The sequence below is a fragment of the Embiotoca jacksoni genome, unplaced genomic scaffold (genome assembly GCF_022577435.1).
Source record: "Embiotoca jacksoni isolate LCO1_2020_lvr unplaced genomic scaffold, fEmbJac1.0.p SCAF_16, whole genome shotgun sequence".
Taxonomy (NCBI): Eukaryota; Metazoa; Chordata; class Actinopteri; family Embiotocidae; genus Embiotoca; species Embiotoca jacksoni.
Window position 1 is genome coordinate 4,555,001 of NW_027185296.1, and position 15,187 is coordinate 4,570,187.

General features: G+C 42.0%; 1 protein-coding gene across 2 annotated transcripts in view; it reads left to right on the top strand.

Annotated features, from left to right (window-relative positions):
* Positions 1-11,152, top strand: part of tle2a (TLE family member 2, transcriptional corepressor a) — a 45,724-nt gene extending 34,572 nt beyond the window's left edge. Inside the window, exons 11-20 of one of the 2 annotated variants that reach the window (XM_069150374.1) lie at positions 553-714; positions 2,690-2,816; positions 3,714-3,919; positions 4,270-4,349; positions 5,202-5,451; positions 5,805-6,052; positions 7,244-7,391; positions 7,563-7,713; positions 8,048-8,124; positions 8,448-11,152. In XM_069150374.1, the coding sequence (XP_069006475.1) occupies positions 553-714; positions 2,690-2,816; positions 3,714-3,919; positions 4,270-4,349; positions 5,202-5,451; positions 5,805-6,052; positions 7,244-7,391; positions 7,563-7,713; positions 8,048-8,124; positions 8,448-8,555 (1,557 nt within the window). In that variant the 3' untranslated portion in view covers positions 8,556-11,152. The remainder of the gene's footprint in view (positions 1-552; positions 715-2,689; positions 2,817-3,713; positions 3,920-4,269; positions 4,350-5,201; positions 5,452-5,804; positions 6,053-7,243; positions 7,392-7,562; positions 7,714-8,047; positions 8,125-8,447) is intronic. The other variant, XM_069150376.1, reaches the window with a different exon arrangement.
* Positions 11,153-15,187: the final 4,035 nt, after the last annotated feature.

Below are 15,187 nucleotides of genomic sequence, written 5' to 3' on the forward strand. Positions count from 1 at the left end.
AATAAACCCCCTCCGTCCTCCTTTACCTCTGCCTGCCCTCATTTAGCAACACACGCAAATATAAAGTACATAGTCCAACCTGTGTGCTTTTTCTTAAAATTCTTATATCGTGCATCCAAATGCAGTAAGTGTCTGTGTACATTAGATGATGAGATGAGTGAGCCTATACTCAGCTGCTGTGAGCTTTTACATTGTTGTGTTGGGTTGTGAAAACTCCTCTGGTGCCAGGATTTGATTTTTGTTACATGCATGATTTGTCAGCTCAAAGTGCTTTCAGATTTAGGCAGACTTTGGCATGTACAGGACAGAGGATGTGCATTTTCTCTCCCGCTACTTATACTGGGAAGCACTTTAGTCAAGCAAAGGCAGCAGGAGTATTTCAACAGAATGATTTCAGCAGCGCTCTGAACTTGTTTCAGAGCTAAAAAAAAAAAAAAAAATACTTACTCATCTTTTAAAGTCACCATGACGATAATAAAATAAATGATGTAAGAAATATATTTCTTATTTCTGTCTTGTTTAATAACCTTTTCTGTGTTTTTCTTGATTCAGGACCCATCGTCCCCCCGCAGCGTGCAGTCCTACTCTTCGAGGGAGAATGGTTTGGACAAGATGCCCCCATCACGTAAGGATGGCCCCCCACAGGCCAGCCCCACCTCCCTGGCCTCGTCCAGCAGTGCCACCTCCCCCTCTCGTGGCAAAGAGCCCCCACAGGTAATATAGATAATGAAAAAAATTTGATTTAGCTCCCTGGCCCTCACACAATCATCAAAAGAGCAAGTATTTTCATCATTTACCTTTTACACATGGAACTGCACATCAAAGCAAGATCACACATAATGAATGTCAATGCAGGACTGGACACTGTATTCTGCTGTTTTGTTCAGTTTCTGAGTCATTTTAGATATTCAACATCTCACACATATTCGGTCTGCTGACATCCCACTGTGCTCCTTAGGTCCCAACTGCCCTCACTCATTTTTATTGTCTTTTTTTTTTGCTTTGTCATTCTTCTTTTTCTTCTTGACTGGCGCCATCCCTCACTATTAAATTATTTTAACTCCATATACACTGCTCAAAAAAATAAAGAGAACACTTAAACAACACATCCTAGATCTCAATGAATGAAATATTCCAGTTGAAAATCTTTATTCATTACATAGTGGAATGTGTTGAGAACAAAATAACAAGAATGATCAATGGAAATCAAAATCATTATCCCATGGAGGTCTGGATTCAGAATCATACTCAATAAAAGTGGAAAAATCAGATCACAGGCTGATCCAACTTCTGTGGAAATTCCTCAAGACAAGTCAAAATGAGGCTCAGTAGTGTGTGTGTGGCCTCCACATGCCTGTATGTACTCCCTACAACGCCTGGGCATGCTCCTGATGAGACCACGGATGTTCTCCTGAGGGATCTCCTCCCAGAACTGGATCAAAGCATCAGTCAAATCCTGGACAGTCTGTGGTGCGACGTGGCGTCGGTGGACGGGACGAGACACGATGTCCCAGATGTGCTGGATTGGATTCAGGTCTGGGGAACGGGCAGGCCGGTCCGTAGCATCGATGCCTTCATCATGCAGGAACTGCTGACACACTCCAGCCACATGAGGCCGAGCATTGTCATGCATCAGAAGGAACCCAGGGCCCACTGCACCAGCATATGGTCTTCCAATGGGTCTGAGGATCTCATCCCGGTACCTCTGGCTAGCACATGGAGGGCTGTGCGGCCCTCCAAAGAAATGCCTCCCCAGACCATCGCTGACCCACCGCCAAACCGGTCCTGCTGGAGGATGTTGCAGGCAGCAGAACGTTCTCCACGGCGTCTCCAGACTCTGTCACGTCTGTCACATGTGGTCAGTGTGAACCTGCTCTCATCCGTGAAGAGCACAGGGCGCCGATGGAGAAGCTGCCAATCTTGGTGTTCTCTGGCAAATGCTGATCGCCCTGCACGGTGTTGGGCTGTAAGCGCAGGCCCGACTTGTGGACGTCGGGTCCTCGTACCACCCTCATGGAGTCTGTTTCTGACAGTTTGAGCAGAAACATGCACATTAGTGGCCTGCTGGAGGTCATTTTGTAGGGCTCTGGCAGTGCTCCTCCTGTTCCTCCTCGCACAAAGGAGCAGATAGCGGTCCTGCTGCTGGGTTGTTGTCCTCCTACGGCCCCCTCCACGTCTCCTGGTGGACCGGCCTGTCTCCTGGTATCTCCTCCGTGCTCTTGACACTGTGCTGACAGACACAGCAAACCTTTTTGCCACAGCGTGCATTGATGTGCCATCCTGGATGAGCTGCGCTACCTGAGCAACTTCTGTAGACACCGCCTCATGCTACCTCTGGTGGTGAGGGCACTGGCAAAATGCAAACGTGACCAAGAAATCAGCCAGAAAGGACAAGGACAGAGAAATGGTCTGTGGTCACCACCTGCAGAACCGTTCCTTTATACGGGTTGTCTTGATAATTTCCTCATTTCCACCTGTTGTCTGTTCCATTTGCACAACAGCAGGTGAAATTGATTCCCAATCAGTGTTGCTTCCTAACTGGACAGGTAAATTTCCCAGAAGTGTGATTGACTTGGAGTTACATTGTGTTATTTAAGTGTTCCCTTCTATAATCAGTCTTTGTACTTCACTTTTCATTTGAGATATATCCCCTCCTCATCTCATCTCTGTTTATTCTACACTCTTCCAGAGAGAGAAGTCCAGCACTCCAGGCATGAAACCAGGGACCCCCATGTCTCAGGAGTCCAACACCCCAGGACCAAGTGGACCCCCACAGTTCAGACCTGTCCCGGGGAAGCCTGGTGTCGACCCCCTCGGTAAAAACTGTAAAAACTCTGTGTTGTTTCTTGACACGTTGCTCGGGAGACCATAAAGTCTGATTTCTAAAGCCGTCCTCTCAGGAACACGAGCTTCCACTGCACGCTGAGGATCAATTAAAAACTATCAATCCATATTTGCAGAGATGGGTTTTTAAGCCTGTACCGGCTTTGTCACATGAAGTGATTCTATCAAAACTGGGCCGCAGTAGTTGGTATGGATGTCAACCAGCTCCCCACCATCGACCACCATCTGGACTTAATAAGCAGCTGTGGGCAAAAATATTCAGCGCGCCTGACTTTTTAAATGGAAAGATTAGGAGTGGTGATGGACTGTGACTGTGAGCTGCTTTATAATGAGCCTCCATCTATTGCACTATGTCTCTTTCTTTTTTTTCATTTTTTTTTCACATCACCTGTTACCCGTTGCTACTCACTCTCTCTCACTCACTCACTCACACACACACACACACACACACACACACAATTATTTATGCATGCATGCATGCATGCACACACAATCATGGATGTACCTACATGCGCATACGGAGGGCGTTTATGTGAGCGCACACGGATGTACTGTCTGAGTGCAGGAAGGTCTATTGGCCAGCAGGGGTCAGTAGTGGTCTAGTGCTGCAGTAGTGATGTTGTCCTGCCTTTTGTTGCAGCTTGTTCACAGCCTGTCAGTCACGGCTGCCTCACACACTGAAAGGCTCTGCATAGGAAGTCCCCTCAATAAGATGTGAATCTTTATTCTGGAGTATGCGGAAATTATATATAAAGCTCTCCAATAACTGACACAATGTGTTGTTCGCCTCAGTCAATAATTTGTTCAGTTAAGTAATTCAAAACCATTTACCTGTGCTGTCTTGTCTTCCCCTCCTCATACCCTCCCAGCTCTGAGTCTGAGAAACCCGTTGGCGGTGCAGGGAGCGTACCCTCCAGGCGCTTTCGGCCTGCCCCCTCCAGGGGTGAACGGAGACATGCCCGGGGCGGCAGGCTACGGCGCCGGGCTCCACTTGGTCTCCCCCCAGATGAACGGAGCTGCTGCAGCAGCAGCAGCAGCAGCAGCAGCTGCTGCAGGCTACGGCCGGTCCCCTGTGGTGAGCTCCACGCTCTGCAGATAATTTGTCTTTTCCAGTGTCACTGTCACGTGTAATACCTCAGCATAAAAACCTGTCAGAGGGCAAATAGAAGGCTATGTATGGAAGAGAAGTGTTTTTGAGGGAGAGCCGCGGCATTAGCATTTATCGTTAAGAATCTACGACCTTGGCTCTTGAGAAGTCTCTTTACTTTTATATGATTTCATTTTATTCTGATCTTTCGGCTGATACTGTCTCTGTATTACCCATTTTAATGAGTCTCCTCTGCTCTCTATGAACCATGTATTTTATTTGTGTTTTTTTTGTTTTCTTTTGTATTACTTATGTGAAGGTATCTCTGTCTCTTCCAGGTGGGCTATGAGTCTCCACACCCACATATGAGGGTCCCTGGGCTGCCTGCCAGCCTGCAGCCAGCTGCCTCTGGGAAACCGTGAGTTTCCCCTTCCTCTCCTGCTATCACTCAAATCTTCACCTGCTCACTATTAACTGCACTCAAAAGCTTCTCCTCAGGTTTCAACTTCAGCACCAGAAGAGAAGAAAAAAGACGAACAATGACAGATTTTGTAGACAGGGGAAAGGAGGGAGGGGGGAATTTTAAGCCTCCAGAACGTTGTTAGGTCAAAATAGCACCAAGGCTCCTTTGTTTAAATTAGACAATCTGTGTTCATACATACATTTTTAAAGTAAGTTCATCCCTCAAGCATATGAACATGTTTTTAGAATTGTTGTTAGTAACGTGCCTGCCTCAACTCTACTTTATTGCTCGAGGTATTTTTCTTATTTCTGTAGATGAATGGCCAATTTTAAATGATGTGACGTCAGTGATATTTGCAGCTTCAACAGACGAAAGCAGTGCAATACAATATTTTTCCATTATCCAGACATCCTTAGTAAATGTTAGGCTTTAGTCACTAGATTTTGGTCTTTCAAAAGTTTTTCTAGCAAATGCAGAAATCACCAGTTCGAAGCAGATGAGTCAGGATGAGGGGGAAAAAAAGCCTAACTGTTCAGTAACTTTTACTTCTGTTTTGCCAAACAGCTGGCACATCCCACATAGGATTACAGGAAATGTAAAAAAAAAAAAAAAGATGGAGCACTTTTTTTTTGAGGCACTTGTCTTCTTTCAAATGACATATGTATGTGTAAAGTAGCCATTTTAAATGGTACTTATCAAAGTTACTCACTTCATTTTAAAGACCAAATAAAAAGTTTGCCCTCGCTTGTCCCCTGCTGCCTTTTCCGTCTAATTAGGTGTGTTGTCTTCCTCTTGTCTCCCCTTCAGGGCATACTCGTTCCATGTGAGCGCAGACGGTCAGATGCAGCCGGTGCCCTTTCCCCCCGACGCTCTGCTGGGTCCAGGAATCCCTCGTCACGCCCGCCAGATCCACACCCTGAACCACGGAGAGGTGGTGTGCGCCGTCACCATCAGCACCTCGACGCGCCACGTCTACACCGGAGGCAAGGGCTGCGTCAAGGTGTGGGACATCAGCCAGCCGGGAAGCAAGAGCCCAATGGCCCAGCTGGACTGTCTGGTGAGACTTGACGGAGGAGGAGGGGGTTAGATGGATGTTTGCAGGCTCGTATTTAAAGTCTGTTGTCCATCTTGTGTCTAATAAGGCTGCTTTACTACCAAAAGTGATGCTCCTGTTTTTCCCATAAAAATACACTTTGGATGATGAATCACCTTCCTGTTGTCGTCCTTCAAGCCAAATCCTCCAGCGTCTTTATTTATTGCTGTGATTATGCTCCAGCAGTACGATTAACTTTATATTTGTATCCCATTGTTGTCAGTTTCACTGTACTACAATCTATATATATATATATATATATATATATATGTATATATTTGTATAATTGCATTTGTCATTTTACTGTGTCCAATCAGAACAGGGATAACTACATCCGCTCCTGCAAGCTGCTCTCCGATGGACGCACCTTAATTGTTGGTGGGGAGGCCAGCACGCTGTCAATCTGGGATTTGGCCACGCCGACTCCGCGCATCAAGGCGGAGCTGACGTCGTCCGCCCCCGCCTGCTACGCCCTGGCCATCTCGCCCGACAACAAGGTCTGCTTCTCCTGCTGCAGCGACGGCAACATCGTCGTCTGGGACCTTCACAACCAGACGCTGGTCAGGTAAGAGAAGAGGGAAGCGGACGCATCTGTCTAAACTAGTTTCCTCCAGACAGATGAGGAGAGCAGATGCATAGATAGATTATTTTCAGGTAAGTTGGGAGAGGAGAGAGGGCGTGGAGGGGGGGGAAACGAGAAGAGAGGGAAGAGCCCACAGAAGAAATGGGGAAAATTTCAGAACCGTCCGTGCTGTCAGTCAGTTCCCATATTTAGTGTTTTAATCGGATTACAAATACATTTGAAATGTTTGTCAGTTTACAGTATTAAAACCTCTGTTATAACACTTTTTAAACTATTTTATCATTCAGCCTGTGTAGACACTTTCCTCTACATATATATATGCCCACAGGAGAAGTTGTAATGAATGTAGGTGATGAATACATTAAGAAACATGTATATCTGCTTCCCACTACATTATGCTGCGCAATGAACAATTGAATGCATTTATTCAGCATGCTTAATGGGGACTTAAAGTGTTATCAAATGAACAATAGAAAATACATCTTTATAAGTCTGTGATTTGAATGTTAGGGCTGACAACCTTTTTTGTTTTCAAGCCAAAATTAAGTCGGGATCAAGTCTGTGTTGATTGTCATCTTGTACTTAAACGAGATTAAGTCACTGGGTGAAGTAGGACAAATTGATTAAAAAAATTTAAATAAATCACTGCAGCACTTGCATACTTGTCAGTAGTTGTTGGCTGTGCTGACCACCTATATAGTTCATTAGTGTCCCCCTCCACTCAGAATTGTGTTTTGAACATTGTTACATCTCTTGGATGTTGGAGGTTTATGTTCATGGTTTGACACTGGAAGACGATGTTCAACTCCACAGCTGGCCGTGCAACGTTTCTCTTGAGTCTTGAGGTGTGAAGGATTTGTGGCATCACGACTAGTTTAGAAGCCACTCTGGATTATTATTTTATTTTTTATTTATTTTTTGTGTCGGGAGGAGGTATGGATGCAACTATAAGAAGTTCTAACCAGGCTTTTCTTTATGGGGAAAAAACAAAACAAAAACAAAACATATTAATCTCAAATGATTCAAAGGAGACTATTTTTATAGAAACATGCCCGGAGGCCACCTCCAGAGAAAGCGAGAAGCTGGGAATGAGAAAAGCAATTGACAGGAGACGGAGCAACTAGAGAGATCTGTGTTTACGTCTCAGAAGCTTCCGTGTGTCTCCTCCTGCAGGCAGTTCCAGGGCCACACAGACGGAGCGAGCTGCATCGACATCTCCAACGACGGCACCAAGCTCTGGACCGGAGGGCTCGACAACACGGTCCGCTGCTGGGACCTCCGAGAGGGACGCCAGCTGCAGCAACACGACTTCACCTCGCAGGTACGCGCGCACACACACACACACACACACACACACACACACACACACACACACACACACACACACACGAGTCACATGCATTAACAATATTTCTGCAGTCCATCAGCCTGCTAATCATTAACCCTTTCCATCTCTCGTCTCTGCACCGTTTCCTTCCCCCACCATCTCCAGATCTTCTCCCTGGGCTACTGTCCGACAGGCGAGTGGCTAGCTGTGGGAATGGAGAGCAGTAACGTGGAAGTACTGCACGTCTCCAAACCCGACAAGTACCAGCTGCACCTCCACGAGAGCTGCGTCCTCTCCCTCAAGTTCGCCTACTGCGGTACACACACACACACACACACACACACGCACACACACACACACACACACACGCACACACACACACACGCACACACACACACGCGCACACACGCGCACACACGTCACAGGTACACACGGACTAGATTGATGGTTTGGTTACATCACCGCACCCGAGGGTGTTTAATCAGCGGGAAGCAGAACGAAAATCTTCTGCTCCTCATGATTTCAGAAACGCTCCCGTCCCGTTCACCCCTTCACTTCCTCAGAAAAGCAGCGGCTGCGCTCGGGCTTGTCCGTCTCTCGCCTCCCCTGAGGCTTTATCTGCTGATGGCCGTGTGTGTTTTGTCCTGTAGGTAAATGGTTCGTGAGCACGGGAAAAGATAACCTCCTGAATGCGTGGCGGACACCCTACGGATCGAGCATATTCCAGGTAGACCATCAAACACCGAGCTCTCTGCAGAACAGGCTGCAACCGAGAAGCTTTTCTTTGTTTAAAAATAACAATGAAATGTGGTGACGTGATGAGAAACCTTGATCTCTGGCCTGGCTAAAAATGTACTTGTCAAAGTTTAAACATTTCCAGGATTTTTCATTCTCTGCTTTTTAAAAAAATATTTTTTTTTTATCTTGTTTTAATATCAAAGGTTTATTTTGGGACACAAACAGATTCTGTTTTGACTTGAATAACAGGAGAATTTCTGTTCCATTGTTTGTACAAAAACTGGGATTCATTGACTTCCTCTCTCTGTTCAGTCTAAGGAGTCTTCGTCAGTTCTCAGCTGCGACATCTCCCCTGACGACCAGTTCATCGTCACGGGCTCCGGGGACAAGAAAGCCACAGTCTACGAAGTCATCTACTGAACTTTGATTGGTTTAGAAAAAACAACAACAACAACAACAACAACAACTAATAATCAGGGGGCGGAGCCAAGGCTCCCTCCGGCACCAATGACTGTACAGAGCGTCGGTGACATGGAAAGCAAGAGACATTCAACTTGTACTTTTGTGTTTTGTTTACGTTTGTAAAGGAAATGAGAAAGGGAAGCAAGGAGGCGCAAAGTCACATCTCTGGAATAAAACAAACTTTGATTTTAATGCTCTGAGAATGCTGGTTAGTCTATAGCTGCGCAATTGTGGGATTCCTCCAAAGAACTTTTATTTTTGTTCCCTTTTTTTGTCCTTTTCCTTTAACAAAACAAAACCTCTGTAGTGAACAAGAAATTAGCAACAACAAAAAAAATATTTTTTTAGCCTTTTGAATTTTTCGCAAACCAGTTGGATCGCATTGAGCGGAGAGGGAAGAGAAAAACGGAGGCGTGGGACTGAGAAAGCGTGGGCAGGGTTCTGGGAGGGGTGGAAAACTCTGAATGGAAAAATACGGTCCATATTCTGTGCTGTGTACGAAGTCCAAGCCTGAGTCAGCTTGGCCCGGTTTGGCCCGGTCTGGTCCAGCTCAGTCCACAGCACGAGGCTGCTCCTCGGGGCAGCAGATGCGTGGCAGATGGCGGCATGGTGTGCTGTGAGGCTCCAGCTATTTTTTTTGTTTTTGTTTTTGTTTCTTCCTTTTCTCTTAAGTTTCAGCAGCAACATGATTGTATCATCTCCAGTGCATACATGACAGAACAGGGCTTGGTTTCCTCTGAAGCGTCCTGAGACTCCGATCGTCTTTGTTCTTTCACCTTCTTTTTTTTTTTTTTTCTTTCCCTACAGAAGAACAAAGACGAACTTATGCTGAAGATGTTTTAGGAAAACCAACCTCAAACAAAAAAAAAAAAAAAACTAAAGTCAGTTTAAACAAACAGGTACTCTCCAGTTTCAGGACATGGCCTCTGCTGCGTCATCTTCACCTTCAACATTCACCATTACATGTGTTTTTCTATTGTATTTGTTAGGGCACATATAGACAGACAGACCGGTATTTTCACAATTGCATCATGAACCTTGCTATATATGGACATGTAAATAAACTTCTTTAAAGGCAAACAAGGATGTTATCTGAGTTCGATTTGCTGTCGAGACAACAGAGGAGTGTGTGTGTGTGTCGGAGAGATCAGCCCAGTGTTCGTCTGTGACCTTCAGTGTTATTATCGGTGTTTTTGAATCCCTTACCTGATGGACCGATGCAACTGTAATGGTGTGAATGGAAGAAATGACATAGATCTGGTGTGTGTGTGTGTGTGTGTGTGTGTGTGTGTTTGTTGTACACTATTGGTTGTATTTCAACTGCGAAACCCGAGTGAGGCTCTTGCCATGTTTGACTCGGATGTTTGAAATTGAAAAAAAAGCAACAAAAAAAAAAAGCGTTTGTTTAGCCAGAGAAGCGTGTTCTCACAGTGTGGTGCCAAAAAAACATCTTAGAACTATTTAGATGAGAAGTGAAGGATGTGAATGGTGAGTACACACTCTGACTCGCGCTCCTCTGTGATGGAAACATTTCTGAGGGAACACAAAGCTTCTCTAGTCAATGTCTGCATCCTCAGACATGTGAGAAAGTGTCTCGGGATTTAAACCCACAGCATGAGCAAGTTGTGATTCACGGCTCCTTTGTGACTGGAGCTCTTGCTAAATAATGCAGCCCTACAGTTGTGGGTTTTTTTGTTTTGTTGGGGTTTTTTTTTGTGCAGAGTTGGCTTGTTGTGTGGTGAGACAAAGGTGATCTGCAGTACAAAAGGCTGTGGGGTGGATTATGATCGCAATAAAGCCCGGGAGGAAGTTCTCCAGTGATGATGGGTGTCGTGGGGATCGTCCTGCCGAGACAAAGCTTTAACTGCGAGGAAAGAACCTGAGAAAAAAAGAAAAGTGGGATGTTTTTTTGTTCTTTCTGGAGTGCGGTCTAAAAAAGAATTGAGTGGCCTAGTAAAAAAAAAAAAAAAAAAATCACAAAAATAGAAAGTTAGATTGCATCAAAAAGATTTCCTAATGTCACCCGAGTGATTGTTTGAGGTGGATCAACCAAAGTAAATGCATAAAATCAAACCATTCATTTTGAAGGAAATTTACGTCGATTGTTTAAGTTCATTTCGTAAAAAGAAATGAGTTTTTAACCAACACATTACATTTGTAAAATATTATTAACATTTCTTGTAAATTCTGCTCGAAGCCACCAGACTCCATTCATTTATAAATAAAAAAAGAAAAGTAATTTTAATATATACAACACTGGAGTTGAGTCTGGTGACTTCGAACAGAGCGATATGGGACTGTGGGTATGTAGCATAAAATCCATGTTACAGAAATACTGCTATCTATCAGTGATATTTATCAGTGATCCCTTATGTTTGTAGGTTGCCCAAGTATAAAGAATAAAAAAAAAAATGCTAAGTTTATCCTGGTGAGCATGGTCAATAGGAAACCATATTATTACATTTTCAGGACATTAAGGACAAGACTCCACTATGACATTTTTTTTTTTTACACATTTTGGACCACATGCTATACCAAGATATTTTTCTGATATTTTGGACCAGATACTATATTATGACGTTTTTACGATATTTTGGAGAACATACTAAACTATAATATTTTATGATATTTTCATGACATTTTGGACTGTCATTTTTTTCCACAAATTAGACGGCATACTATTGTATAAAATTGTTTTTGACATTTTTGACAACATACTATAGTATGAGTTTTTGTGACATTTTGAAGAACATGATATATTTTTTTTTTACGTTTTCGAGGACATACTATAGTATGACTTTTTCATGATGTTTTTGACGACATACTAGAGAATAACGTTTTTATGACATTTTGGACGACATACTATATAGTATGAAATTTTGTTAACATTTTTGACAACATATTATAGTGTGAATTTGTTTTGACATTTTGGACGACATAAAATAGTGCCATTTTCATGACATATTCGATGATGTACTATAGTATAATTTTTTTATGACATTTTGGACGACATACTATAGTATAATGTTGTTTTTTTTTTCACAAATTAGACGGCATACTATAGTATGACATTCTTCTTGATATATTTGACGACATACAATACTCATAGTATGAGTTTTAATGACATTTTGGAGAACATACTATATTTATTTATTTGACATTTTCTACAACGTATGACATTTTTTTGATATTTTGGTCAAAATAATATACCTTTTCATTGTTTTTGACGACATACTGCAGTATGAATTTTTATGACATTTTGGATGGAATATACTTTTTTGACATTTTGGACGACAAACTGTAGTGACTTTTTTATGACATTTTCAATGACATAATATACTATGATACGTTTTTTGACAGTTTGGACGACATACTGACATGACTATTTTTTGCTCATGGGAAAGTTTCCATTCTCTTCTAATTTATTGTTTTATTTTTTAAATCTCTTTCTCAGCACCAATACCCCTCTGGGAGAGAAGAGAAGAAGAGAAGGAGTGAAAAGGAGAGGGGTGGAGTGGAGGTAAATATTAGCAATTCAGTTTTGCGTTTTTGTGAAGGCAGCACAAACTCAGATAATCAACTCCCAATGGTAACACTGTTTATCAACCCCTTGTTTAGGTGTTAGTTCATGGAATTGCAGCATAAGCTCTGCACCATTGTGGCTTCATCAAAAGGGACGCAGGAGACCAACATTGGGAACAAATGAGTCATCTACTTAAAGTACTCAAATTTTTCATATACACACCCTCCGGTCCTGCCCTTATTTATAATTCTGCCAGTCTCATTCATATTTCCTAGCCTTTGTGTAAGCATATTGCAATTGCTAATTCAAGATATTAAAGGATCATTCAATAGTATCCTTATAAGTTGCAAACTTCTGATATTATTCCTTCTGTCTTCCTGAGGAGTTTCTGCATTTTCTTCCACAGCTGTTTTTTCCTTCAACCCAACCTTACCTTCTAGATTGAAATAAAATGATTGCTTCTGTTTACAACTGTTACCATAAATTCATCCACCGATTCTACCTTTAATCTGCCATTTCATCGTTTTCCTGTTTTTAATGTTGGATTGCAATATTAGAGGTTATTTTGATATATGAGATTCCACTGCTGTATGCTCATACACAATTGCCTGGGTGGAAAACTCTAACCAGTTTCTTTACAACATCTGCAGCATGCTGCTGATGCAGATTTCAACCCACAAGATGAGCTGGCAGAGCAGGTGATGAAGATATACCTAATGCGAAAGAAAGACTGTTCCCAGCAATCGTGGTGATCTGAGCAGAAAGTGCTGCTATATTCTGGGACTAACCAATGTTTTCGATTCCAAGAAGCTCCAATATATTTTTGAGGTATTCCAAAAAGTAAAGCTTGAACTGGATCCTGGAAACCTCTCAACCAAGGTTCAGAGACTGAAACAATACGCATGTGCTCAGTTACTGGTACTCAACATGGGAATGTTTAACTGGCAAAGTGAACATCAGAGCTAAGAGTTCCGCAGTGTCACTGTTCATTGTTGAGATGCATACAGAGTTTAATTGAACCCACTGATGTTACAACTTGGACATTTTCATGTACCTCTTTCACAAGTAAACCTGGTTGAAAGTTAGACTGTATAAAATATTTAACAGTTCAATTCTTTCATAATCTCCTGTAAGTTTAAATTTCCTTTAATGCCAAAAAAAAAAAAAGACGACTATTGTACATTCTCACCTCATACTTTGATAGTGAGCTGATATAATGAGCTTATCTCTCTTAATAGCCTGGGACAACATGCTTCTGTAATTGCGTTGTAGCACATTTGTTTTGTAATGTAAATGTAGTCTTTTAGAACCATTTAAATGTAAATTTTGTGCTTACATTTACTCAAATTCTTAAGTACATTTAATAGATTTGACAGGTTTGAAATTTACTCAATATTTTGTATTATAATACAATGGGTTCTATAATGTAATATAAAAATGGGTCACAATTTTTTTGTGTGTAAATGTTAGTTTTTAGATTTTTAGAGCATACAAGATTGTGGACATACTTGTGGATACTAATGCATTTAGCTTCATTAAATTTGTTTTGGTGCAAGATTGAAATGCAGGTTTTGACCTTTTTTGAAACGCTGCTAATACCCGTAATCACAGCACTCATCTACCTTGAGGCTGTTGTGGCTTTTGTATGGTCTGTAACTGGTGTGAACAGCGGACTCTTAAGTATAAATAAGAGACTGAATAAAGAAATGAAAAACACTTCGCTCACCTGCTCTGTGGACATTGAAACTTCCAACTGGATTAAGGAGCTTTACTGATTAATCATCCGGTGTTGCAGTAGGATGGGACTTCTCACCTTAAGTACTCCCAACATTTTTATTGAGCAGGATTCGAAATATGTAATGAATGAGAATCTCGCCTGCCAATTAAATAACGCATCCTTTAAAGATATTTGGCTATGTCTGTTTTATATATTATTAAAATTTTGGCCCAAGTTATCGGCATCTTTTTAAAATTGTACACGTATGGAAATGTGTGGAAGTGAGCTCCAGTATCTGCTTTATTTGACGTGTGCAAGTTATTTAAAGTGACGAGAAGAGACCTCAAACACTGGTCACACTGCAGGAATCAAAACTGATCAGTAGGTATAGCCAGTGGTCGATGGTTTTAACAGTGTATTGTCAGTGTTCTGCAAAATAACTGCATCGCCTATTTGCCTTGTCGTTACTGTGGTGGGGTGGACAAGGTCTTCGGTGTGGAAACGTTTCTCCAATTGTGAAGCGAGTTAATGACCGGAGGGTATGAGCCAAAATATGTGTCATTACAAACTGAATTTGAATCATTTATTAAATCTAAATTGCTCAAATGGAAAAATTGCAGAAAAAAAAAAAAGAATTAAATCACAATTTGAATTTGTACTATTTAACTTGAATAATGTGCAAATTAATTTCGGGGTGCATTATTTGATATTGAATTTATCAGTATGAAGCTGAATTCAATAAACTCAATAAACTTGAACCTGAATATAACACAAGGAAATTGAATTAATTTGCTCTCAAACTATTTGATTCTCAGAAAATTCAACTGTCTCTATACTTCCACATTGAGTGCTCACAATTCAAATTTAGTTTCAGTTTTGGTCTCTTTGAGGAACAGCAACCAAGTGCAAATTCACAAAATGTCTTTAAACCCGATCACCACCAATAGTCCTGGTGGCAAACTTCTTCCACGTGCCCTACTGTCTGTGCGTTTGGGACCATATCTGTCCCTCTCATTGATTGAAAGCCAATATTTGTGTTGCCGTTTGTCTCACTTTTCACAGTGCAATGCAAAATACTTAAAGGGGCAATATAAAAATGTACTAAGCGTTTCCACCGAATGTAAAAAAAAAAAACAAGTTTTGACACAGATGTTTATGTATTGTGTTGGAGACATCTACTGAAGTTAGTATGCTAACCAGCTAGCCATGGTTTGTCCTGTATTGTAATACCACTTTGTACCACAAGGTGGGCTAGTGAGCAACAGTCATTTCAAGTCTGCTCTCAGTCCAACTGCAGAGGAAGGAGTAGTGTATTCTAACTGGCAGGAATTTAAGCAATGACCTTCTCAC